This window comes from Megalopta genalis, chromosome 1 (assembly GCF_051020955.1).
Source record: "Megalopta genalis isolate 19385.01 chromosome 1, iyMegGena1_principal, whole genome shotgun sequence".
Taxonomy (NCBI): Eukaryota; Metazoa; Arthropoda; class Insecta; order Hymenoptera; family Halictidae; genus Megalopta; species Megalopta genalis.
In genome coordinates, this window is record NC_135013.1 from 31,533,018 (window position 1) to 31,560,725 (window position 27,708).

The following is a 27,708-nucleotide window of genomic DNA, read 5'->3' on the forward strand; positions in this document are numbered from 1 at the left end:
CAGAAAAACTACGTCGAAAGTGATATCGTTTCCTCGCGAGCCCGTATGCGGCAATTCCTCGGGGCCCAGGTTTCATTTTGCAACGAGCTATCCTGGCAGCCTCTCGACCACGTAGGCGGGAGGTCCGAGGGCCCGCGGGAGGAAAATCGAGTGTGTTTGCAGGCGATGATCGCGCCGGGTCGCGAGGCGGTCAAACAAGCCTGCACACGGCTACCGGCTTCTTCAGTTTATTTGCACATCTACCTGCTCCCGGACGACTTCGCCACTGGCATCTAAACCTGGATTATCGCACCTTTCCGGTCCAGGCTCCGTTCCCCGGGCTTTCTCGCTTATTTTCTGGATTTCTCTTTCACCTGTCCCACCGACCCGTTGTCCTTCCCTCTCCGCCTTTTGTTCCCGAACCACCCTCGAGAGGGTCGCGGATCCCAGGGGGGAAAAAAGGGCGCCCGAAGAGCGTGCAAAAACGAGGTCGTGCTGGTGGCGCGATTATTCCCGGCCCGACCGGGATCTTCCGGACAGGTGCGCCCGGAGATCGTATCCGCAAAACTTAAGGAGGCGCCGTTTCCTTACCCGATCGAATCTGCAGCTTCGTCATGTAGTACATGTTCGCCGCTCGTTGCGGTTGCGCCGTCGGATTCGTCGCCGACGTCTCGTTCTGCAACTGGCACAGGGTGTCCTGCATCGGCGCTAAAGGGTTCACTACGAACGAGAACGCCGCCGCCTGGCATTCCGCCTCCTCTCTACACCAGCTCTGACACTCGTACAGCGACAGGTTACGCACGCTGTAGTATGTTGTTCCACGGTAGTCGTAGTCCGTCAGCTTCTCGAACGCTGTGCGAGCTGCAACACGTGAAACAGAGGCTCCTTTCAGCGTGATCGGAGAGCCGGGACCGCTGAACTCGAGGGAGCTCGATTGTCGATTCGCGTTTAGTAGATAGAAGCGTCTTCTAGATTCAAGGTACAGTGAATTCTCCCGAATTTTCCTTTCAGCTTGCAAACAGAAATGGACAATTTTGGAAGACGAGATACGATTGTTCGAGATTTGCGGCTCGATTTTGATAGGCATTGGCAATCGGTAACTATAAAAACGAGGCGAAAACTCGGTTGTCGAATCGCGTTTGCTTCATAGAAGCGTCTTCTAGATTCAAGATACAGTGAATTCTCCCGAATTTTTCTTTCAGCTTGCAAACAAAAATGGACAATTTGCGAAGAGGAGATATGAATATTAGAGCCTTGCGGCTCGCTTTTTATAGGCATTGGCAATCGGCAACTATAAAAACGAGGCGCAAACTCGATTGTCGATTCGAGTTTAGTCGATAGAAGCGTCTTCTAGATTCAAGATACAGTGAATTCTCTCGAATTTTCCTTTCAGCTTGCAAACAAAAATGGACAATTTGCGAAGAGGAGATACGAATATTAAACGAGGCGCAAACTCGGTTGACGATTCGCGTTTGCTTCATAGAATCGTCTTTCAGATTCAGGATACAGTGAATTCTCTCGAATTTTCCTTTCAGCTTGCAAACAGAAATGGACAATTTTGGAAGACGAGATACGATTGTTCGAGATTTGCGGCTCGCTTTTTATAGACATTGGCAATCGGCAACTATAAAAACGAGGCGAAAATTCGGTTGTCGATTCGCGTTTGCTTCATAGAAGCGTCTCCTAGATTCAAGATACAGTGAATTCTCCCGAATTTTCCTTTCAGCTTGCAAACAAAAATGGACAATTTGCGAAGAGGAGATATGAATATTAGAGCCTTGCGGCTCGCTTTTTATAGGCATTGGCAATCGGCAACTATAAAAACGAGGCGCAAACTCGATTGTCGATTCGCGTTTAGTCGAAAGAAGCGTCTTCTAGATTCAAGATACAGTGAATTCTCTCGAATTTTCCTTTCAGCTTGCAAACAGAAATGGATAATTTTGGAAGACGAGATACGATTGTTCGAGATTTGCGGCTCGATTTTTATAGGCATTGGCAATCGGCAACTATAAAAACGAGGTGCAAACTCGGTTGTCGATTCGCGTTTAGTCGATAGAAGCGTCTTCTAGATTCAAGATACAGCGAATTCTCTCGAATTTTCCTTTCAGCTTGCAAACAAAAATGGACAATTTCGAAAGAGGAGATACGATTAATCGAGCCTTGCGGCTCGATTTTTATAGGCATTGACAATCGGTAACCTTAAAAACGAGGCGCATAGCTCAAATAATTGCATTCCCTTTTTCTAAATTGTCCATTTTTCACAAACTGGGCGTCGATTAGAGTGAATTTAGAGTGAATTTACTGCGCGAGGAAAACGAGCCGCGGACAGTTCCTCGTTCGCTTAAGAAAATCATAGCTTCGTTAGTATCGCGGATATCGTGGTGCAACCAAGAGCATCTTCCAAACAACACACCAAAGCGTGATTAAAAAAAATACCGTCCGCAGCCGCGCGATTTTTTACATCGTTTCGAGCAACATTCTGGTCAAGCTCGATGGTTTCTGAAGGTAAATGCGACGATGCGTCGCGAACGGTGAATCGATGCTTATTTATGAAGAGGCAACGCGGCGAATATGTACAACCATCGCGTAACCGGACGTCCGATTTCCCCGCGGTTTCGACGCCCTTTGCGGAGATACTCACCCAGAGCAGCATGAGAGACCGCGACGAAGGTCAGGAGCGTCACGCTCGCGGCCATTCTCGCCATCGTGCCGATCGCGGACGAGCCCATCTGTAACAGAAACCGATCGGTTACAAGTTTAATTAGACTTGACCCATCGCCTCTCTCTCTCTCTCTCTCTCTCTCTCGCTCTTTCTCGCTCTTTCGTTGTCCAACGCACGCTTAATTCTTATGCGAGCTTAATGAATTCCGCGCGCACGCACGCTTAACGCGCGCGCGTAACCGGGACGAGTAATGAAACACGTTCGCGCATCTAAAACGGTTTTTCAACCGGAATTCCGCGCGTGGTGCGAACACGCTGTTCCCTGCCCGACAATGGAAAGTAGCCTGAGGGCATGCACACGTAGTACTCGTGTTCCCTCGAACACGCATCTCCGTAGAAAATTTCGTAAAACTTGTGTGTACGCTCATAGAATTAGAACAGAATTACTTTTGTACAGTTCTTCCACATCTGCGCTTGTTTACGCTGCTCTCGTTTTTATACTCCGAATCGACAAGTTTCTGCGCATCGCTTCTATCGGGTTTCTTTCATGAGTTACTTGCTATCTGAATTTGGAACACTTCTCGGCGAAGCAGGTGCGGAAATGAATAAGGAATATCGATGTTGTACTTCGTCGTATTTTGATCTGTTTTGTCCATCTTGACGACGTATTTTTGCCTACAATACGAAAGGATAAATTGTGGGCACCTTCGTATAGCACTGCAAACCTAATTGCAGTGCTACATACCCAACGCTATTTCTCTTTAACACGATAAGAAAATTGCGAAAACCTTTGTACAATACTGTACTTCTACAGCACTGAATAATATGATTTATGTTTAACATATTTAAAAACTGAATTACCTTAGAATAACGAAGGGGAAGGAATAATGAACGATAGTGCCTCTCTACATGAAAATATAATTATTATAATTGAGGGTATATGAATATATACCCTTCCGCTGTGAAAGAAGCCGGAAATTCAAAAGGGAGCTGTAAAATTGTCTATCTTTATACCATGAAATGTACAATGACCTTGTAAGAACCAGCAAACAAACCAAAATTACAGATTAAGGTGCATAACAAATCTGAATGAAGAAGAAGGTTCAGAAAGCGAAGGTGATATCGTTCAACCGAAAAAATATCCCCGTTTGATTCTACCGTGACAAAGTAGAAATTTATTAAATTAAAAAGGTAGTGACGAGGAAGAAATTTATTAAATTAAACTTACATTAAATGAAAATATATTTTGTCTTTCTTTTTCGTTTTGATGTTATACATGCATTTATATTTTTAACAACAGTTAAGTTGCTTATTCTAATTTATAGTTTTCGATGCGTACCCTTCCCCCTCCCATTTTTGTATTGAATCTGGGTCTCATATAATACGGTTTCACAAAATAACGGCATTTTCTAGGAACCTATTTTATGAAACGTATCTCCCATAACTCGCGTTATAGGAGAGTTACCTGTACAAGTCTCACCCGTAATGGAGATTTCTGCTAATAAACCCTTAGATGTATCGCGCAGATCGCAACTGTGACTTTTTGAATCTCATATTCTCCTTTCATTCGCAGAATAACCAAAGAAGAGACGCAAATCGACGCATCGGAAAGATCGCGTGAATCCAGCCACGGTGACTGCGAAAATCGCGAAGAAGCTGCGAGAACCAGAAACGATTCTTCACTCTTCTCTAAGGTAGAATTCTTCGCAAATTATCGAACAAAAAGCTAGTCTGTTACGTGAAGTAATTTCCTTCCATTTTGCCGGATCGTTGGTCGTTCGATCGAGCGGTCGTTCAAGAAGCCGATCTGCCTAAGCAAAGAGGAAGTCGCGGAAGGGGTTCAAGCTAGCTGCTCGAGTAATTCGCAGCCGTGCGAGCTAAGAGCGGAGAGCACGCAAGTCACCGGCTCTCTTCCCTCGCTTGTTTTGCTCGTGTTTCACTAGCAAACCGCTTCCTGGATTTCTTCGTTTTCTCGTTTCTTGCGGCCTTTCCGCAGCTGCCCCTCCACATCCTCGCTGCCCGCGGGCATCCCGCGAACGAAACGTATTTACGATCGATCGCATCCTCTTTCCTCGCCGTCCGCGTTTTTCCCCGCGGAACGATTGAGCGATTCATCGCGTCGCCTCGCGTCGCGTCGTCGGACGGCCGTGTAAGGATCGGTATTTCGCAGCTTCCTCGCCTAACTTTCGCCCCGACGACCGGAATTTCTCTTCGCGGACAGCGTACGCTCGTTATCCCTACCGATCCGCTTCGATCCCCGTCGCTCGCCGATCGCAATTCCTTTGGTTCGCTTCCGCTGGTCGCGGAGGCGCAAGTGTGAACACCGTCTACGACCTTTGATTCATTCTCACGGACTTCCGGTCTAACGTCCTCGCCGCCGCGGGTCGCCGAAGGACGCCTTCCGCCGGCTAACGACCTTCCTCGAATCGTCTAAGTCACTGGAACACGCTGCTGCTCGACGTCTCGCAGTTGTTCTCGGACAATCGTGTCCAAGTACAAGTTTTCCCGCCGATTCGCAAGTCTCAATGGCAGTTTTTCAGGCGAGACTCGGTGTCGTCGTATTCCCAGTAATCGAAGGAAAGTCGCTGGCGGATAGCTGAAGCAAAATACAGGGTGTCCGAAAAATGTCTCGCAATCCGGAAATGGCGGGTTCCTCGGATCATTTGAAGCAGCTTCTTCCTTTACAAAAATGTTCTCCGAGGCACCGTTAACGAGTTATCAACGAAAAGCAGTGACCAATAAGAATCGAGTACGGCTGACGCGAGGCGGCCCAGCGCACGAAGCCCAGTTCCGCTCATTGGCTCGGTCGCCTCGCGCCAGCCGAGCTCGCCTCTCATTGGTCACTGTTCTTCGTTAATAACTCGTTGACGGTGCGTCGGAGAAAATTTTTGTAAAGGAAAAAGTTGCTTCGAATGACCCGAGGAACACGCCACTTTCGAATTGCGAGACATTTTTGGGACATCCTGTAGACGTCGCCGGGGCAAACAAATTACAAACGGCTCGAAGGTATTCTCGAACGTGTTCGCGGGGACACAATGAAGGAGAAGCGGCCCACAGGTGTTCCCTCAGTCCCCCGGGTGAGATCTCGCATCGTCGGCATCGGGAGAAACATTCCTGGACCTCGTACACGTTCCGGGTCGCGCCGCGGAGCTCTTCGGTAATTGCGGCGGCACGTAAATGACGCGAGATTGCTCGCCGGAAATTAACGTAATGCAATAACGGCGCGGCCGGGCCTCCGTAGGTTGGCATTTCGTGGCCACGAGGATGGTTCGAGGTCAGCGAGCCTGGGATAACCGTGTAACAGCGGAGGAGAGCTTTGTCGTGGCTCGCACAGCCGGGGTCAAAGGTTCAGCCTGCGCCTCGTTCGCGTCTCTCCCTACGCCCCTCGCACGCCTCCCGCGACCTATTGCCGTCGGTCTCTCGAACGAGGTTCGGGTCGCCAGGCTATGAAGACGTCTTCGAATTGCCTGCCTGGCGTGACCAAATTGCACTCGGGCATTCCTACTTCGGCTCGCTTCGAATTATACCTGCGACCGTGCACCTTCGTGGAACCCGGACGATGATCATTGCCGTGTCCTTCGGACTGCTGGCCGTGATGACCGAATTTCGCTTTTGCCGTTTTATGATCGAGACGTCTCCGACGCCTCCGTGCTGTTGTCGAGGCGACCTAAATAGGCTCGACAACACTTATTCGGTTGGCGCAGGTACGAGCGTATCTTTGAACAGCTACTTGGCATGGCAAAATTGTGGCTTGCGGCTGTTTTACCTGGCTCGGCTGTAAAGATGACCTTCGAACAGCCACCTAGGAACACCGAAGTGTCTAACAGCTACTTCAACTAATCGGCGATTTAGCTAATCGGATAACTGCAAATCAACGAAATTATACTTCAGGGTACTTCGGTATTCTCGCAGGTGATGATGACGATGGCAAGGATAACACACTGCGCCAGTAGCTTCTCCTGCTAGCCTGGCATCGAGGTCACCGTCGAACATCTATCTAGGACAAAGAAGTCGCGCTTCATGGTTACGTCGGCGTTCCCACGTACGAAGAAGACGGCTCTGAGACGATTATTATCCGAAGAATCGAACTACGTGTCTAGTAGCATCTCCGACTATAGCCTAACAATGGGAACACCTTTGCATAGTTTGCAGTATATGGGACGAAGAAATCGTACTTCGCGATTGCTGCACGGTGCCTCTAACACGATGAAGCCTCCACGATGCTGATAAAAAGCGACCAACCTTTGCCTCGGTATCTTCTTCGACTGGTTTCCCAACCCAGATATCTCGGACCGGAGGCGTCCAGCGACGCCTTCGCTATCGATTCAAGCTGAACTATTACGAAGAGATCTTCTGAAACGCTGCCCGACGAATCGTCGACCAAATTTGGTCCAGATATGAAGTCGTCGCCGAACCGGACAGACCGAACAACGCCGGAGAATTCCGAGATCAGGCTGTAACTCCGTAAAGGTAACGAATTGTTGTCGGCACGAAGTCGCGGTCGCTCGTCCTCGCCCGCTAACAATGAGGAATGCGCTTTGGTTCACTTGGCGGACGGGTTGATGCACTGTTACGAAGATTAACGCTCTCGCCGCGGTCAGCGAGAAGAACCGCGGATTTCTTCCGGCGAGAGGCGGCCGCGCCGGCAGGGTTGCGGCCTCTGAAGAAACCGGAGTTTCCAGGAACGATCCTTGATCCTTCCCTCCGGGGAACGCGCCAGCAGCCCGTTCAATCGGATCGCGCAATTATTTCCATAAAGGGATGGATGGCACGGCGATCCGTCCGGCCCGTTCGATCCGTAATAAATGAAACGGTCTCGGAACGAACGTCCGGGTATCGCTTTACCGAAGCTCCGGGTCCCGTGCTGCGGGACGGGATCACGCGTTTCGGAGAAATGCTTATCTGGAAATGCCGAAAAACGAAATCAGACGTGTCGAACACGATCCCGCTCCCGGTGTTACGTGGCACGTCGGATGCCTGGGATTTCCACGACATATGTGGACCACGAGATATTTTCTCGACTTCCTCCCGAACGATTTTCCGCAGGCAGTTCGCGCGACAGTTGGGACTCGGTTTTAAACGTCGTCTCGGGTTTTACTACACCGAAAACGATTTTGAAAAAGATCTTCGAACGAAACGCTTCGCAGCTTGTTCTTCGCAGCGACTCTAATTGCGTGGCAGATTTTTATGGAAAACGAAAGTTATCTGCATCGATTGCGAGGCACAGGCATTTATCTTCTTTAATCGGTTGAAAATATTGCAACGGGATCTTCAAATTCGTTAAATAATTCTAGCGTTTCGCATGCGATCGATTCAGTTTTGAATAAGTGTCAGTATTAGTATAATGAGTATTATCAGTTTTAAATGAGTCTCAGTATAAGTATAATGAGTACTATCAGTTTTATATATATATAAATGAGTCTCAGTGTAAGTATAATGAGTATTATCAGTTTTATAAATGAGTCTCAGTATAAGTATAATGAGTATTATCAGTTTTATATATATATATATAAATGGGTTTCAGTATAAGTATAATGAGTATTGTCAGTTTTATATATATATAAATGAGTCTTAGTATAAATATAATGAATAATATCAGTTTTAAATGAGTCTTAGTATAAATATAATGAGTATTATTAGTTTTATATATAAATGAGTCTCAATATAAGTATAATGAATAATATTAGTTTTAAATGAGTCTCGGTATAAGTATAATGAGTATTATCAGTTTTAAATGAGTCTCAGTATAAGTACAAAAAAAATGTGTAATATCAGTTTTAAATGAGTCTCAGGCTCAGTATAAATGCGTTGAATCCTCGGCCTGCTTCATCGCCATCGCCAAATCAATGAAAAGCAATTAGAAATCGATCGGAGCTCGCTGATTAATCTTTTTTTGACAGCACAAAACGAACGCATTGTGCTCTATGGTACTAATTGCAACAACAATAGCGTAGCTAGCCCACAAAACACTCAATCTATAACAAATAAACAATAACACCGGATAGACTAGACACCGGATTTGATGCATTCACGACAAAAGAGTTAATTAAGTGAAACCCAAAACCGTAGCGAGATTAGACGAATTTATGGATATTATTGCATTATTCTTCAACCTGTTGCAATCGTTAAGAGAACAAAGATATTTTCACGTAATTTACGTGGTCTTCCAATTAACACAGGCTCACACAGGCGATTCTTATTTTACGCGAAGTACCGAAGCCTAGTAATCAGCATGCAAATTAATCCGCGCAGAGCTTATCGGTCGTTATCCGCTGTCCAATGATTTCGCGTGCGATGAGAGAGATTTCACGCGAGCCTCAATGCGAACGGATTAATGAACGAAGGAACCCGCGCGGCGCGGCGAGAATGCAGAGCGGGACGGGATGCACGTGCGAATTTCTTGCACCGTCCATTGTCCTCGGTCGTTACGCCTGCAGGAAAAGTAGTTTCGCGTGCGGCTGGATCCCTGACCTTTACGTCACAACCGGTCTCTCTGAATTCCAGCCGGCCGAGCTCTTCGATGTTCCACGGAGTTTTCAAGGTCCTGCGGGGGACCGTCGCTTCCGGTATTTCGTTCCGCGAACTACACCGCTTCCGGAGCCCTCTCGTTCGCCGCCACTTTTTTATTAGACGCCGCTCCGTTTCTAATAAAAGCGATCCGCACGGCTTCCGTTCGCGCCCGTGGGTACGTTTCCACGATAACGAGACGCTTAATCAGGACCTCCCGCGGCAATTTTTTCTTCTCATCGGCCCCATTGTCTTCCGATTTCGCGCGTCCGGGAGAGCAGACGATCCTATTATAATACTTCACTCATATTGACCTCTTCCGTCGTCTTTTTGGATCGTTCGGCGGTATTTTATCGCGGATCGTTAATTAGGTCTTCTAACTTTCGACATCTTTATTTTATCTTTTTGGAAAGCAATTCTAGATCTGCAATTTTAGTTCGTGCTTTCTGCGAATCGCTTGCAATTAATAATCTTTATTTTGTCTTTTTGGAAAGCGATCCTAGATCTGCAATCCTAGTTCGTGCTTTTTGCGAATCGCTTGTAATTAATAATCTTTATTTTATCTTTTTGGAAAGCAATCATAGATCTGCAATCCTAGTTCGTGCTTTTTGCGAATCGCTTGTAATTAATAATCTTTATTTTATCTTTTTGGAAAGCAATCCTAGTGTTTTCTGCGAATCGCTTGCAATTAATAATCTTTATTTCATCTTTTTGGAAAGCAATCCTAGATCTGCAATCCTAGTCCGTGCTTTCTGCGAATCGCTTGCAATTAATAATCTTTATTTTATTTTTTTGGAAAGCAATCCTAGATCTGCAATCCTAGTTCGTGCTTTCTGCGAATCGCTTGCAATTAATAATCTTTATTTTATTTTTTTGGAAAGCAATCCTAGATCTGCAATCCTAGTTCGTGCTTTCTGCGAATCGCTTGCAATTAATAATCTTCATTTTATCTTTTTGGAAAGCGATCCTAGATCTGCAATCCTAGTTCGTGCTTTTTGCGAATCGCTTGCAATTAATAATCTTTATTTCATCTTTTTGGAAAGCAATCTTAGATCTACAATCCTAGTCCGTGCTTTTTGGACAAGTAAGGGATTCCTGAGGTCATTTGAAGCAACTTTTTCCTGAGCGAAAATGCAATCCGCGGCTTCCTTCACGAGTTATTAACGAAAAACAGTGACCAATAAGAATCGAGTGCGGCTAACGCGAGGCGGCCCAGCCGACGAGTGCACGGAGTCCAGTTCCGCTCATTGGCTCGGCCGTCTCGCGCCAAATGATCTCGCCTCTGATTGGTCACTGTTTTTCGTTAATAACTCGTAAACGAAGCCGCGGATCGCATTTTCGCTAAGGAAGAAGTTGCTTCAAATCACCTCAGGAATCCCCTACTTTCGGATTGCAAGACATTTTTGGGACATCCTGTATAATTACAAAGCCTAACGATTAAACGTTTAATAGAATTAATTAACGAGACGAAAATTATTAAAATATAATAATATCTAAAAACTAATAATATAATTCTGTGTAATATAAATCTGTGATATATTCGAAAGCAAGGATCCATACAAAGGTCAACGTCGCAATCTTTGCGCTCGTACCGCGAATCCGTTCTTTTATCATATTTGTTGCAAATTGCACATCCCCGTCTTCTGTATACACTTCATTTCAGTTCTACCGTATCGAAGGATGCCAACACATGTTGGTCCCAGGCTGTATGTAGGTCCCTCGAAGCAAGGCGCGCAGATCTCGGTCGATCGCAGCATCGTAATTGATACACGCGGCGTCGAGCACCGTTGGACGGCCGCTCGGGGCATTTAATTACACCCTGTTTATGAGGAGCCGAGGTCTCCGGGCCTATGATCGGGCGGAGCCAGGCCGCTCTCGGGCACCTCGAAATCGCTTCGTGAATCACAGGGTGTCCGTACGAGAGAGAGAGAGAGAGAGAGAGAGAGAGAGAGAGAGAGAGAGGGAGAGAGAGAGAGAGAGAGAGAGAGAGGGGGAGAGAGAGAGAGGGAGAGAGAGAGAGGGAGAGAGAGAGAGAGAGGGAGAGAGAGAGAGGGAGAGAGAGAGAGAGAGGGAGAGAGAGAGAGGGAGAGAGAGAGAGAGAGAGGGGGAGAGAGAGAGAGAGAGGGAGAGAGAGAGAGAGAGAGAGAGAGAGAGAGAGAGAGAGAGAGCCAGGCCGAGAAGAGTCCGACCGAGGCAAAACCCGTGGCGGGGCGCACGGACTTCTTCCATTTGTCTTTGGTTTCGGTTCGCCGTGGTCGTGACTAGGCACAATGATCTCGTAACAAATGCGCTCCGGTTTAGCGGAGGCGTCCGCCCCACCGCGCGGATCCCTCGTGGATCCCTCGTGGAACTCTTCGACGAGATCGCCACGGGCGAATCTATCCTCCTTATTAACTCGTTCGGCGCGGCGCGACGTGGACCGGTAACGAACTGGCTTCGGATGGGGGTTCTTTGCACGGGCTGATTGGGCCAGGAACCGATCGGATCATCAATATTGAACAGGACAAGCCGCCGGGGGAGGATTTATAAAGCTTGTCACCGTCGGCCGGGGCCGGTAGATCACGGTTTTTCCTCGGCGGTCACCGCGGGGAAAACCGTGTGTCTCGCGTCTCGCGCGGACGTCGACGGGCAATTAAACGGCTATCTGGCGTTCATTAAACGAACGAGCCGTGTGGCGATCTAATTGCATGCACCGGAGGATCGGAGGGATAGGAGAGAAAGGGGAGGAGGAGGGGGGCCTCAGCAACGCGTTCTTCCGTGGTCGATTTTTCAGGATGAGAGCTGGGAATAACTACGCTAACGAGCATTGTAATCGGCTTGTTCCCGCTTCTGCGGAGTTCGATGGTTCTCCAGGCAAGCTTTTATCTTCCTCGGTCGCGGTAGCCTGCGCATAAGCTATCTATCCCCTCCCTCCCCCGGTACCCCCTGGTCAAACGGTTTCTAAAGACCGGGAACACGCGATCGCTAATCGATACCGACTCGACGACGCAGCAGCGGATCCAACCGCCCGTTTCTTTCGCCGCGAAGGGCCCCGCGGACATTCGGATAGCTTTACGACGTCATTTCCACTATAAATCGACAGTTAGCAGTGCCGGTTCGAATGTTAATCGGTTCTGCATCGGGCTGCAGCCAGCCGCGCGGCGCGCAGCAAGCCGCGGCTCTTATCGATGCGAGTCGTGTCGGGATCAAGAGGCTCCGCGGAGAGAGGCACGCAATGCAACTGGAGGCGATTAGTGTCGCTCTCTCGCGGATACGCGGACAACCGTCCTCACCGGCGAATGGTTAATCATTCGAGATAACCGATGATCATCGGCGCCTATCACGATCTCGAGGAACCCCCCCGTCACCCTCTCCGCCCCTTGCAATTAATTGCCGTCTCGTCCGTATGCGTTCGTAGAGTCGGCGCGCGATTCTCTTCTTCTTCTTCTTCTTCTTTTTTTTTTTATCCAGGACTTATCCGCGCCGCGATCTTCGCGTTTCACCGGTTGGTCTAGTTAGCGCGAACTCTCCGCCACCGTCTAAATTAATTACGTCGATTTTTCCGTTAAGTGGTTCGCTCCTGTCACGCCTTTCGATCGACTGCGTTTCCAATCGCCGCTAAAGGATCCTCCGAGTGGAACAGGAGAGATTGGCTCTCGAGTTTTTTTTCGAAAGACGAACTAGTAGCACGATCTGTTTTTGTTTTATTGGACGGAAGCGTTCATTGAAAACAGCTACCGTCGATGATAGCAATTCCATCGAATTCGGCGAAGTCATTCATCGGAGCGAGCTTCGCGAAGATACATTAAATGGAACGAGTTATGTTACGGAATTTTTTTTATCGATCAATCGGTAGCGTGATCTTCGTTCCAGCAATTGGAATAGTTAAGAGGAACATTTAGTTACCGTCGATATTAATTCCGTTGTACAAGCTTGTCGTGCTTCCAATCGTTGCGATTTTTCTAAATCGATTTTTCTAAATGGTACAAATGCTTCTGAATCTTTTCACGACGAACCAGATTTCCTCCCGACCAGCATGATCTTTAGTTTATAAATTGAACTAGTTAGGGAGAGCCTTCGGTTGTTATCAATATAAATTTCCTCGGACTCGACAAAGCCTTCAAAAATAAACAAAACGAAGGGGTAAAAATCTGTCTTATTCGATAAATGTACGCAATATAAATATACACGAGATCAAACTAACGGCGCAGCGATTGGTCGATGACAGCAATTTCATCGAATTTGGCGAAGTCATTCATCGGAGACTCGTCCGCGAGCTTCGCGAAGATACATTAAATGGAACGAGTTATGTTACGGAATTTTTTATCGATCAATCGGTAGCGCGATCTTCGTTCCAGCAATTGGAATAGTTAAGAGGAACATTTAGTTACCGTCGATATTAATTCCGTTGTACAAGCTTGTCGTGCTTCCAATCGTTGCGATTTTTCTAAATCGATTTTTCGTAATGGTACAAATGCTTCTGAATCTTTTCACGACGAACCAGATTTTCTCCCGACCCCAGCATGATCTTTATATATATATATAGTTTACAAATTGAACTAGTTAGGAAGAGCCTTCGGTTGTTGTCAATATAAATTTCCTCGGACTCGGCAAAGCCTTCAAAAATAAACAAAACGAAGGGGTAAAAATCTGTCTTATTTAATAAATGTACGCAATATAAATATACACGAGATCAAACTAACGGCGCAGCGATTGGTCGATGACAGCAATTTCATCGAATTTGGCGAAGTCATTCATCGGAGACTCGTCCGCGAGTTTCGCGAAGATATATTAAATGGAACGAGTTATGTTACGGAATTTTTTCTCGATCAATCGGTAGCGCGATCTTCGTTCCAGCAATTGGAATAGTTAAGAGGAACATTTAGTTACCGTCGATATTAATTCCGTTGCACAAGCTTGCCGTGCTTCCAATCGTTGCGATTTTTCGTAATGGTACAAATGCTTCTGAATCTTTTCATGATGTACCAGATTTCCTCCTGACCAGCATTATCTTTAGTTTATAAAATGAACTAGTTAGGAAGAGCCTTCGGTTGTTGTCAATATAAATTTCCTCGGACTCGACAAAGCCTTCAAAAATAAACAAAACGAAGGGGTAAAAATCTGTCTTATTCAATAAATGTACGTAATACAGTAATGTCTCCCTAACTGACGCTCAGATCGTGCACAAAAATGGACAATTTGGGAAGAGGAGATACGATTGTTCGAACCTTGACATAACTTTGACAATTCGTAACTATAAAAACGAACCGCAAGGCTCGAATAATCGTGTCTCCTCTTCCCAAATCGTCCATTTTCGTGGACGATCCGAGCGTCAATTAGAGAGACATTGCCGTATAAATATACACGAGAACGAACTAACGGCGCAGCGATTGGTCAGCGTGCACAGTAACCGGCACCGCTACCCTATCGGTATTAATTTGATCGAGTATCGGCGAAGCCGATACCCTCGGGAAAGGTCAAAGTTCCACCGTAAATCCTCGCAGGACCATTCCGCAGCCGAGATAGTCCGTCGGGATCGCGGTCAGTTTATCTCGGCGATCGCGAATCGGATAAACTTTTCTCCCGATCTCCGTGACCTTTCGGTTGGAAAGCAACGGCCGCGTCCGATCCGCGGTAATCGAAACGGTCCGGCGTTCGCCGAGCGAAAAATCCACGAAAACGGGATCGCGGTCGAACGATTTCCGTTGGACATCGTCCGCGCGCACCGTTACGCTCGCCGTAATTTGCCCGGTAATCATCGTCGCGAATAACCGTCGATCGACACACTTTTCGAACGCACGATTAGACGAGAGAAGAGGAGCGGGGAACACGGGCCGCCGCGCGGAACGCTTCGGATCAATTCGAAGTCAAAGACCCCGTGCCAGGCGAGGCGGCCTTTGCGCGGCGCGTACGCGGACGGCTCCACTCGCGGGCTTATTCCGCGAGCTGATCCCGAGCCGGTTATGTTCCACTTTGCCTGCGGCACCGCCTAAACGCGATTATTTCTGCAATCCGTTTTACGGGCCAATTTCCGAAAGTCTCTTCCGCGGCGATGCGGTCGGCTCCCGGAGACTCGCCTGGGAGACTCTCGCGCAACCTTGCGCTATCAGATCGTTTACGGCGGCCGAGTTCGCCGTAAATTCTTCGTAACACCGCCGATAGACGTCCGCGCGAAATGATATTTTCACGGTCCTAAACTACGGCGATTTATCTTCGCCACGAGTGCGTGAAATCCGCCGGCGTTGTAAGCCGCGCCGAGTGGCTCTCGCACTTCGGCGCCGCTGCCGCGAAATGCTCGCTTTTATTAGCCTTTCGTTCTCGGCGATGTCGGATCTCGTGGCGATCAACGTCGGATTAGAACGTGTTCGCACCTGTACTCGACGCGATTCTGCCGTCTTCCGACGCGAATTTAGGAGCGGACCGCAGACTTTCGTGCAAAATCGAAACTGTCCGCGTCACGTGCACTGCGGAATACGCTCACTATTTTCTTCATCTCTCTCCCTCTCTCTCTCTCTCTCTCTCTCTCTCTCTCTTTCTCTCTCTCTCCCTCTCTTTAACCCTTAGCGCTCCACGCGTTTCTCGATTACAGTAATGTCTCCTAAACAGTCAGGTAATCAATGTTGTACTTTAGGACGTCATTTGTCAAGCCATCGAATTCTGGAATCTTTCTGTTGGAAGAGAAATGTCTAGCATCTTTTGCACACCGAGATATTTTTTATCGCCTTCTCTGACCATCGAATTTTTCTCGATCCTATTTTCTTGCTCTTCGAATCATTGATCTTCCTACTACAGTAATTGTCTCCCTAATTGTCACCCAAATTGTGCAGAAAAATGGACAATTTGGGAAGAGGAGATGCGATTATTCGAGCCTTGTAGCTCGTTTTCTATAGTTATTGACAATTCGTGTCTATAAAAAGGAACTGCAAGGCTCGAATAATCGTCTCTCCTCTTCCCAAATTGTCCATTTTTGTGGTCAATCTGAGCGTCAATTAGAGAGACATTACTGTACTATTTACCAGCAACTCCGGCACATTTTTGGAGCAAAGCGCCCGAGACAAAGGAAGTCTTATTTCGAGCGGAAAAGATTACGCGTCCTTGCGAAAGCGTTCGATTTTATTCATTTTACGTTGCCAAGTATAAGAATGGTCAAAAAGTGTTTCAATCGTAATGGTATCTACTTAACATTGTGCGAGGTCGGTGCATCGACGTCGTGAATTGTGACCGAAATTTCCGAGCAACAAATGCATCCTCATCGAAATGGGTAAATTTATTATTAACGATATTCTTCGCAATTCTTAAATAAATATATCCCTCGTGTTCTTCGACGCGATTTATTATAAAATTAGCATCGCGAATCGTCCGTTGAATTCTGTTCGGACACGGAATTATCGAAACAAAAATATCTTTCGCGCGAGTTCGCCGGAATTTTTGTATCGTTGATCTTCACTGGAATCGGCTCGATTGATAATTAAATTAAATGAAAAATTAGTAAATATTCTTCAGGCGTTCTAAAATAAAGTTGAACAGCGTTTCCTGAAAAATATCGCTACCAGCAACTCCGGCACGTTTTCGGAGCAAAGCGCCCGAGACAAAGGAAGTCTTATTTCGAGCGGAAAAGATTACACGTCCTTGCGAAAGCGTTCGATTTTATTCATTTTACGTTACCAAGTATAAAAATGGGCGAAAAATGTTCCAATCGTAATGGTACACACGCTAAGCACGTTCCCGCTACAAATAACAATTGCCAACGTCGACAGAAACATAGCATCTTCGGTGTAATCATGCTAAGAACGTTGAGCTCCGCAGCAGAGCCTTCGGATTTACGGAACAAATGACGGATGTCTCCACAGCGGAGCCAACGGAGCGCTAAGGGTTAATAATTGCATCGTTCTTAAATTTCTCCGATAATTCAGCCGGAAATTGCAGGAACTCGTTCCCATAAATACCACACGGCCGATCATCTCCGGCGGAGCTAGAAAGTGCTTAACGTCGAAGCCGCGCGGAGATCGGTTTCGCGAGAAAGAGAGAGAGAGAGAGAGAGAGAGAGAGAGAGAGAGAGAGAGAGAGAGAGAGAGAGTGTCCGGTGCCGGAGAGAATCGTCGAAAGAAACGGCAGCTCGCGGTAAAACGCCGGGCGACTCGTAGTTAGAGAGGGTTGCCGCGCGATGCTATCGTTTCCGCCGGCTAATTTCGCCCCACCTATTATTTCCGGCAGGGTGATTGTTATTTGCATATTTTACTCGCGGCTGATCTCGTGCGATATACAGCTGGTTCCTGCTATAGCCGGGCACACTGGCAGCTCGCGGAGAGGATCCACCAGCTCGTCGTCCTGCGGACCATGGCTTAGGGCCATTTCGTGGCGCGTCGAGGCAGCGTTTCTCGTCACGACAGTACGTCCGCGTTCGTGATGAATTGATCACCTTTGCAGGATGCAGGGAACGGGGAACGAGCGTTCGCGCCAGCGTAAAGATTAGAGTCCCACGCAACCGGTCGCGAGAAATAAATCCATTCCCGGGGTGGGGAGGGGGGTGAAAGGTGCGGGTGCTGGCGAATAAGCATGGCGAGTAGAAGAAGAAGAAGACGAAGAACAAGAAGAAGAAGAAGAAGAGGAGGAGATGAAGGAGGAGATGGAGGAGTACGAGGAGGAGGTGAACGGTAAAGCGAATCGTCGCCTGTAAATTTCGCGACCCCCGATGACTTCCTTCGACGCGGGGATCTTTAACCTTCGATCCCGTGCCTCGCGGATCCTCTCTCTTTTCCGTCTCCGTCGCTTATTATTCAAATGGTCCTGTCCGTTTCCTTAAACAGATAAGTACCGTGATATCCTCTCTCTCTCTGGACAGGCTCTCGGCGCGGCGCGGCGGCGAGGCCGAAGCACAAAACTGGTGGTAGCTAGCTATTGGATCCGTCCTCGCTTTGGTGGCTGTATGGCGGTCTGTTCGCCCCGCGGTTTATCGCGTCCGGATCCTCTCGCAACGGTGAACCTTCAGGAATCTGATTTACGAGTGCGGCACTCCGTGGTGGTGGCGGTGGCGAACGGTAGCCCGGCGAGTAGATTCATAAATAATGAGACGGCGAAGCCGATGGAACGTTGTAACAACAGCCGGAGCCGCCGGGTACCGGCTAGAGGGATAGACAGACCAGCGAAGAATAAGAGATTCATAAACAATGAAGCCCAGGTAAATCGGTGTCGAGACAGCGCACCGTGGCATCGTTGCACGGAACCGCGCCGAGCCGAGCCGCGGCAGCTGGATCCACAGCCGAGGAATGGATCTTGTTTTCCTCGGATCTGGCCGCGGCTGCTGCCACGGAGGATGATCGCTCGCTCGTCGCAGTACTTCAGCCGTTCCGTCGATCGTATAAACCACGGATTCCAAGCGTGATCCTGCCTCGCCTTCCGTGAGAAAACACGCCGCAACGCGCGACGACTATCTCCGCTTTGCTCGCATCGCTGAGAAACGGAGGCGGCACCGCGTTCAGGATAATCGTAAAGAAGAACGTCGCCGGATTAATGGCGCCCGGTGTCGGGCCTCGGAGAAGTCTCAATTATCCGCGCCGAACGTCTCGCTGGCTTTTAACCATTGTTCGATGAGCGCTGAGTCGTTTTCTGGCGTTCTCGAACAAAAGTTCCGTTTGGTCTTTATTGGAGAATACAGCAATGTCTCTATAATTGACGCCCGGATTGACCACAAAAATTGACAATTTAGGGAGAGGAGATACGATTATTCGAGCCTTGCGGTTTATTTTTATAGTTACGAATTCTCAGCAGATATAAAAATGAGCTGCAAGGCTCGAATAATCGTATCTCTTCTTCCCAAATGATTCATTTTTCTGCACAATCTGAGCGTCAGTAAGGGAGACATTACTGTACCGCCCGGATTGACCACAAAAATGGACAATTTGGGGAGAGAAGATACGATTATTCGAGCCTTGCGGTTTATTTTTATAGTTACGAATTCTCAGCAGATATAAAAATGAGCTGCAAGGCTCGAATAATCGTATCTCTTCTTCCCAAATGTGATTCATTTTTCTGCACAATCTGAGCGTCAGTAAGGGAGACATTACTGTACCGCCCGGATTGACCACAAAAATGGACAATTTGGGGAGAGGAGATACGATTATTCGAGCCTTGCGGTTCATTTTTATATTAGGTCTACCGGAAAGTTCTGTCCGATAATGTCATTGCAAATTTCGATAGGTATGCATATGTTCATTTGAGACATATATTCTTGAAAAATGTTACAAATTGCCATCACGCTGGCAAGAGGTCATAAGTAACGACGGAAATTATATTGTACAATAAATATTACTAAATTTATGAAAAATCTATTATTTCCTTTCATTCCTTAAACGGACAGAACTTTCCGGTAGACCTAATAGTTATAAATTGTCCACAAAAAATTATAAAAACGAGCCGCAAGGCTCGAATAATCGTATCTCTTCTTCCCAAATTATTCATTTTTCTGCACAATCTGAGCGTCAGTATGAGAGACATTACTGTACAGCAATGTCTCTCTAATTGACGCCCAGATTGATTGATGCCTTTCGTCTAATTTAAGCTGCAACACTTCGGACTGCAATCGCAAAAAAAAAGAAGCGTCGCCTAAAGCACCCCGGAAACATCGGGAATTTTTTTGCAAGCCGCTCTCGCTTGTCCTTAACGGGGAAATATTTCACTTCGCGGCGCAACGATTCGACGAAAGGAAAATCCGCGGAACTGGCGGCTACAGAAGCGCGGCGACAGATCCAGGGATTTAGACCGACTGTAGATCGCGATTTAATCCAGAATCGTACCGATTCCGGCCAGTAAAACGATATGCATTTTCGCTGCGAATGCGGCGGTGGCGGAGGCGAGCGCCGCTAACTCGATTAATCCGTGGCTTTTAGAAGCCGGCTCGCTAACGAGGTGATGAAGCCATCGGCGTAAACGAGCCTCGATTATTGCCCGCGAATAGTTTCGCGAAAGGAAAAATAACTGCTAGGCGAGCGGGAGCGGGTTCATGCGGCGATAACGATCGATCGGCCGGAGGAACATAGTCGAGCGGGACCCGATCTCGATAAATCCTGAAAGTAATTAGCGGCCGGATTGTCGTCCCCCGTCGTCGTTGTCTTCGTGGTTCCGAGACTTGGAACAGGCGAACGTCCACGGGAAGAGAAGAACGTCGAGGGACTCGGCGCCGGCCGAAGGGAGAAGTGGTTGCTATGATTACAGGGAAGATGCTCTCGGTTCAACGACCACGACCCCTCCGGGGCCCTTCGCCTTCGCCCCGTCGAACCACGGGAATAATCTCTCGGCATCTATCGATCGATCTTTCGTCTCGAAATTCGCGATCCGGCGGATTTGCCGGCGTTATCTGTCGAGCCTGGTCCGGACGTAAGTCCGATCGGATATCTTCGATCTCGACTTAATCCATTAATTATAGGCCTAATCGGCCGCGATGCGCGTCAGCGATGATGTTACTTGGAGGATGTCCGGTCGATGCGCGTTCGATCGACCGGCAAGACGAGCTCTCGTGGGACGGTTAATGGCGGAATACTTTAATTGGCAGCGATCGACGCGGGATCGAACCGATCGTCCTCCGGACGCTAGAACGAGAACTCTATCATCCCGGAGCCTGTCGGGATCTGCTTCGTCGACGCGACGACCCGGCCGAAAGCCGGGAAGAAAGAGAGAGAGAGAGAGAGAGAGAGAGAGAGAGACGCCGGCACGGCTGCTGTCAGTTCGCCGCTTTCGTTTTTCATGCAAATTTAATCATCGCTGCGGATGCGCCGAGGGTAGAACGGCCTGACGTATCCACGGGAGCGTACTATTTCAATCCTCCGACGGAGAGAGAGACAAAGAGAGGAAGAGAGGTAGAGGAAGAGTGAGAGTGACAGAGAAAAAGAGAGAGACAGAGACAGAGAAAGATCTCTCTTTCTCTCGTATCTTTTGATAGAGATAGAGAGAGCGAGAGAAAGAGCGAAATAGATAGAGAGTGCGAGAGAGAGAGAGAGAGAGAGAGAGAAAGAGAGAAAGAGGGAGACATAGAAAGATCTCTCTTTCTCTTGTATCTGTTGATAGAGATAGAGAGAGCGAGCGAGAGAGAGAGAGAGAGAGCGAAATAGATAGAGAGAGCGAGAGAGAGAGAGAGAGCAAAATAGATAGAGAGAGCGAGAGAGAGAGACAGAGGAAGAGTGAGAGTAATAGAGAAAAAGGAAGAGAGAGAGAGAGAAAGAGACAGAGAAAGATCTCTCTTTCTCTCATATTTCTCGATAGAGATAGAGAGAGCGAGCGAGCGAGAGAGAGAGAGAGAGAGAGAGAGAGAGAGTGCGCGAAATAGATAGATAGATAGATAGATAGAGAGAGAGAGAGAGCAAGGCGTTCGCGCCCCAAGAATTTCTCGCGTCTCGGAGACGCGAAGGACCGCAAAAACCGGGAAAATTCTTCCACGGTGCCACGCTGTCCACGGGCTCCCAGGCGATCCAGCGACCCTGAAGACCTTCAGCGATTCCGAGGAAGATCGTCGCGCCTCGTTGATCCGGCAGAACGACGGTCGCCAAGATCTCGAAGATCGGCAAGATCGTCAGCCTCCGGATCAGCCTTCGGTTCCCGATGCTTCGACATGCTCTTTCGAGTTTCATCGAGCTTCGAACGCAGCTTCAGGGAACGTAAACCCATACAAAGGTGGTTGTGCTTAGAGAGCGCACAGTTTCCGTGGTTCGCGCGATTTTAGGGTTCGATTCCGCCGCTACCGATTCCAGGAAACTATGAAACCGGCCGATTACCCACCGAGGGCGCGGCACAATTGCCAGTTGCCGCGGCATTTATCCTCCGAAGGACTCATCGCCTCTCTTCGGGGAAGCCGAAACCACGTCGTAGGACGTTATTGGAATGCAACATCTCTGCCCGGCCGGGATTATAGTGTTCGACCGGGTCGGCCGACGGAATGACATGCCTCCCGGGCCTTGACAACCGACTAACAGCCAAGCTCTTCGGGAAAACGCGTAGAATTGGTAGCACCGTAATGGCGCCGAAGACAAACAGATTACTGCTGGCGGTCCGCCAATTGTTTTCTTTCTTCGGAGCATCCCGGTCGCGCGGACTCGTGTACGCGCCGCGTTACGATGCTCGGAATCCGGGCGAAGCTGGTTCGCCGCCGGTTCGAAGAGACTTTCGAGAAACAAGATCGATAACTTCGCGGCGTTCGTCGTTTTATGAGGGAATAAAGAACACATTGTGTGCGAACCCATAAATGAACCGCTTATTTTGAAAGTGGCATAGGCCACTTTACCGTAATGAAAAGTGGTGATTTTTTAATGTTTATACGAAATTATTTATACTGAGGAAAATATCGGTATATATAAATAACATAATAAATATATAGACATATATATACATAATATATAAATAACATATAAATATATAATATTATATATAATATTATATAATATTATATAATATAATATAATATATTATATAAATATATAATATTATATATTAATATATAAATATATAAATAACAAATACAAGTAAATCTTCTCGAAAGTTAGCATCCATATTTTGAAACGTGTTCAAACGCAAACCCTTAAATATATCGACTTAAAAGCAAAGTGACTCATGCCACTTTCAAAATAAACGGCTCAAATACAACGATATCGGTTAACTGAATTCTTTTTTTGATAGTTGCAGGGCTATGTCAGGATATTATTTGTCAACTTAGTTTTTGTCCATTACCACTCGCAATTAAACGGAGGATTTTGTTATATCAAATGTTCGATCTATGAAAAGAGTGAAGAAATTAAAGTCGAATCTCTGTTAAAGAAAAATGGAACGTGCTATGTATTTACAAGGAGCATTGGGTAAGTGTTTTCCTTCGATTTTTTTTGCTTTTCCGATATATTGAACTACTCAAAAAACTAAGCGACACGCGTTTTCTTTTTCTATCGGTGGTAATTCGGTATGAAGGGGCGAAACTTACCCCCAAAGTATGTCTCGCCTCCAAAATAACGGGGATAATTTTAATGTTCCGAGGAAATGCGCAATTCTCTCAAATTTTAATGTCACACGCGAAGCTGTCGGGGGTGGTTTTTCACCCCTTTGCACCGAATTACCGCCGATATAAAAAAAACGCGATTGCCGTTACTCGCTCGTCATAAATAATATTAAACGATATTAAACGTACAAAAGATTACGAGACTCATTTTTAGAGGATTAAACACACGATAAAATATTAGATTTCGTTACTTTGATAAAACACCACGGTATTTGGGTCGTCCGCAGTAATACCCACGCTTACCCTACACCGACGTAGGACTACGGTCCGTCGAATTTCTCGGGAAGCCTGGAAACGTACAAGCTGTTTCTCCGCGCGATAAAAAGCGACTCGACGAGAGAGCCGGGATCCGAGAGGTCGCAACAAGAAGAAGAAGCGTAACAGGAGTTTGTTAACTGTGGCGGCCGCGTGGTAACGATCGGGGAACACGCGGGCCCCGTTACAAGGCAGCCGGGGAATCGCGGAAGCTCGACTCGGGACACAATGGTACGCAGTGTCGTCGGACGGGGAACCGCAAGCCTTGCTCTCACCGAGCCGCCGAGCTTGCACAAGTAACTCCTCCGCACCTCCGCTCCTCCGCCAACTTGAGGAGGAGATTGGTGGAGCCTGTAACAACGACGATATGCAGAATCGCGAGATGTCCGCGGGTGGCCCGTTACATCGCGCGATCTAACGCGACCATGTCACGTGTGCTGCATGCGAAAAACTTGCGGAACTGCTCCGGAGGTACTGCTCCTACTGCGGGGGCCTTGCTCGATAGGTTGCCGTTTAACAGGTGGGCCCGCTTCGGTAATCTTAGATATCAGTTTAGCCATTTGAGGACGGATGTCGACGTACCGACGACATCAGGACTATGCATATTGCTTCAAAAGTTGCAAGTGAGTAATTCGATGATGCACAGAAAAGTAAATCAAGATATATTATTCATTTTTCCCATTATTTAAGTCTTCGATACATAATCTAGTTCTATCAGGATTATATTATTAATGCTTTAAGAAGTTCTCGTCCGCAAAGGGTTAGTATGCGTCTAGATTATGACATGGATTGTCACGATGTAATCAGCGCAACTGACAAGGGATGACCCTTAATCCGGAGATACAAAGAATTTTGAAACTTTGGGGATATGCAGAGCATACGTATACGGTAAATTCTCCTTAATTGACTTTCAGATTGTGCACGAAAATGGGCAATTTGGGAAGAGGAGACACGATTGTTCGAGCCTTGCAGTTAGTTTTTATAGTTACCGATTGTTCGTCTGCTAACGAAGATCCATTTACAGTCAATTCTTTCTAAATTTTCTTTCAGCTTGCAAACAAAAATGGACAATTTGGGAAGAGGAGATGCGATTATTCCAGCTATTTTACAACTATTATTGTTCGTGCTACAGTTATTTTATAGTTGTTCACAATCGGTAATTATAAGAACGAGCCGCGAGGCTCGAATAATCGTATCTCCTCTTCGCAAATTGTCTAGTTTTGTGCACAATTTGGACGACAATTAGGGAGACATTAATACAGTAAATTCTCCCTAATTGACGCTCAGCTTGGAAACAAAAATGGATAATTTTGGAGGAGGTGGTACGATTATTCCAGCTTTGCGGCTCGTTTTCATAGTTATCGATTACTATAAAAATGTGTCAAAAGGCTCGAATAATCGCATCGCCTCTTCCCAAATTGTTCGTTTTTGTGCACAAGCTGAGCGTCAATTAGAGAATCTTATTACGTGAATTTCGTTCTTGCGAAAATTCATTCTAAAGGGAGAAAACCCCCGAATATTCGCCAATTATTTATTCCATTGCAATAATCTATTTCAATGTATTTTTTTCGACTGAAAAATTGTCTCAGAAGTACGAAATTTCAATTTTTCAGCTGAGAAAATTGCTCAGAATCGGATATCTGATCCGTACACCGTCCTTGACTTTCCTTACGTATCATCCCCTAATGTTATATCATGTCTTCCCGACGATCTTTCCAATTTGTCGCCTATCTTTAAAAGACCCAGAACAACACGTTACTGTTTCTTCTCACCCGTGTATCATAATTTGCAAACACATCGAATCGTTAACACGTTCCGTGCCACGTGTACCATCGATGGTACACGCTTGCATGTTTACTTAGTGAACTGAACAAATTGTTTACAAGAAATTTAGAACCGAAGAATCAATTTCCACCGCAAGAATGGGCGTTGATAAGTTTTTGTTACGTTGTTATGTGTACGAGAATTAATAATTGCACGTAATACATCAAGTTTTAGTAAAATATCAAAGTGTGAAGATTCGAGTAAAAAAAGCTCGGCACGGAACGTGTTAATTAGAGAAACGCGTCCAAGTTCAGATTCCTAAGCACTTATAAGCAGGCAAACAAATGCCTCCCAAGCTGCCAATAACAGAGTAACATCTACCGAAGATATTTTTCTTACAGAAAAATTAGTTATTGCGATCGACGCGGACGTCGTTCCACCGGTTTCTAGGCGTAGCTGCCAAGATTCAGCTGATTAAGAGTGTCCATGCTGCACGCCCATGGGGGGGCATCCGAGGCTGCGGGGCACGCGATGATGCAAATTAGCTCGCAGAGCATTGGCCTTGCCGCGTAGAAACCGAGACCAACGGAGCATCGTTTAAAACAGAATAATAATATAAAGAGTAAGGTCGGAACTCTTCTCCCAGTTTGACGTGTTTCGCCCGGGAGCGTGTCTCGCGGTGACACGAGTTGCCCCGCGGGGATCGTCCTCGGCCCGACGAAAGCGAAAGCGAACGAAACCACGCCCGCTCTGGAACACGAGTAACGTGAACACACGTAGCAGAAGATCGAGAGTTATTGGGTTGGCAATTTGTTCGATTGGCCGATTTGTTCAATGAAATAAAAAATGTTTTTTTACTTGGAACGAAGTTTAATCTGTAATGTATTTTCCATCTTGTTCGATGACCTTTTGCCATCTCTCTGACAACTTGAAAATTCCACGCTCGTTAGATAGTCTGATCCTTTTCGGCCAAAAACTGAGTTAAGTGAGATTTTACAGCGTCATCGTCGTTAAAAGTTTTACCACGAAGGGAGTTGTCCCGGGATCGCAATAAGTGGTAATCCGATGGCGCGAGATCAGGGCTATATGGTGGGTGTAACATCGATTCCCAACCAATATCCATGAATTTTTGCCGAGTGGACAAAGACGTGTGCGGCCTGGCATTGTCCTGCTGGAAAATGACACCTTTACGATCGACCAATTCTGGTCGCTTTTCCTTGACCGCTGCATTCAATTTGCCCGCTTGCTAACATTCACGGATAATAAAAAATAACAAAATAATAATAATAATAATAATTTCATAATATAACATTTACGGATATCATAAAAATGGGAGTGAGAGACATCTATAACTGAAATCGGCGATTACTTAGTTGCCAACCCAATAGTTCCCTTCGTTTGCGTAATTCGGCCCGGAGCTTGGCCCGCGGCGTCGATCCAAGATCGCCGCGGAAGCGAAGAGATCCTTCGCTCGCTGGCTCGCGTCCTCCGAGCTGACAGGACGCATTAGAACGGAATGTTTGGCGCCGCGGAGGTCCTTCGGCAGGCTAGAGAAGAATGTCTATCGGGAACCGGCGCTGCGGCAGCAGCGATATAGGTCCGAGGTTATTGCCGGGGCCGTGATCGGACCAGGATGCTGCTCCCCGGGCAAAATAAGACGAGGCCGGTGCACGAACCGTGTAAAAAGCAAACGACCCGGGATCCGTGGGGGCCGGCTTATCAGATTGCTTGGAGCGGTTGCAAATTCAAGACACGAGTTCCGAGCCGCGAAACGATCCGGCGACCGGATGCTTCAGCTTCTGCGTCGTCCTCATAGCCCGTCCCCGTCCTCCTCTTCGTCCTCTTCGTCGTCCTCTTTCTCCTCGGTGGCGACGGTGGCGCAGGCGTGCACCCGGCAGAGGAGATATTACGTAGCCAGCAGGACGGCGCGGCCATGTAAAACCGTCCCCCTCGCGACATTTTGTCTTTCTCCCTCGATCGCACACGAGCGGCTCGCTTTCGTGTTCCACGATTTTTCCGGCCGTCTAAGCGGATCCTCTTCTGCTCCTCGCTCGTCTCCCTCGCGCTTCCTCCCCGGCCCCCTTTCCTCCTCCTCCTCCTCCTCCTCGCCGTCATTGTCCTGTTCTTGTTGGCCGATGCAAATGGAGTGGCCAGGAATAGGCGAGCCAGCCGAGGGAGGAAGGGAACGAAAGAACCCGGCCCGAGAGAGAGAGAGAGAGAGCCCGACTACGAAGAACAAGACGAGGAAAAAGAACGGAACGGAGTGGAAGGAACAGGGAGATGTACCGCTCAAGGACACGATCTACCGCAACTCCGAGAGAGCTTCGTGACAAGGATACGCAGCCGGCGGAGGAAGAGAGGCATGGGGCCTGGGCGCGAGGAGGAGACGGCGAAGGGGATCGGAACACGGTGGTGGATCCGCCGGGAGATGCATCCGCGGATCTCGGTTACACGAAACCGCTTGTCCGAGGGGGACTTCTTTTAAATTCGCTATTCCTGCGCCGGAGTACCACCGGCGGAGACTCGAAACT

The 27,708-nt window shown here is 47.5% G+C and overlaps 2 protein-coding genes across 4 annotated transcripts in view; one reads left to right on the forward strand and one right to left on the reverse strand.

Annotated features, from left to right (window-relative positions):
- Positions 1-26,041, forward strand: part of LOC117218082 (uncharacterized) — a 43,440-nt gene extending 17,399 nt beyond the window's left edge. Inside the window, exons 2-5 of one of the 2 annotated variants that reach the window (XM_033466156.2) lie at positions 4,214-4,334; positions 22,795-22,964; positions 23,386-24,036; positions 25,579-26,041. In XM_033466156.2, the coding sequence (XP_033322047.2) occupies positions 4,214-4,334; positions 22,795-22,964; positions 23,386-23,416 (322 nt within the window). In that variant the 3' untranslated portion in view covers positions 23,417-24,036; positions 25,579-26,041. Of the gene's footprint in view, positions 1-4,213; positions 4,335-6,552; positions 7,977-22,794; positions 22,965-23,385; positions 24,037-25,578 lie in introns of those variants that run through there. The other variant, XM_076525461.1, reaches the window with a different exon arrangement.
- tyn (trynity) overlaps positions 1-27,708 on the reverse strand; it is an 86,906-nt gene that overhangs the window by 13,927 nt on the left and 45,271 nt on the right. For both annotated transcript variants that reach the window (XM_033466152.2, XM_033466151.2), the window contains exons 2-3: positions 2,621-2,708; positions 571-840 (exon numbers count right to left, since the gene is read on the reverse strand). In XM_033466152.2, coding sequence (XP_033322043.2) covers positions 571-840; positions 2,621-2,708 — 358 coding nt within the window. The remainder of the gene's footprint in view (positions 1-570; positions 841-2,620; positions 2,709-27,708) is intronic.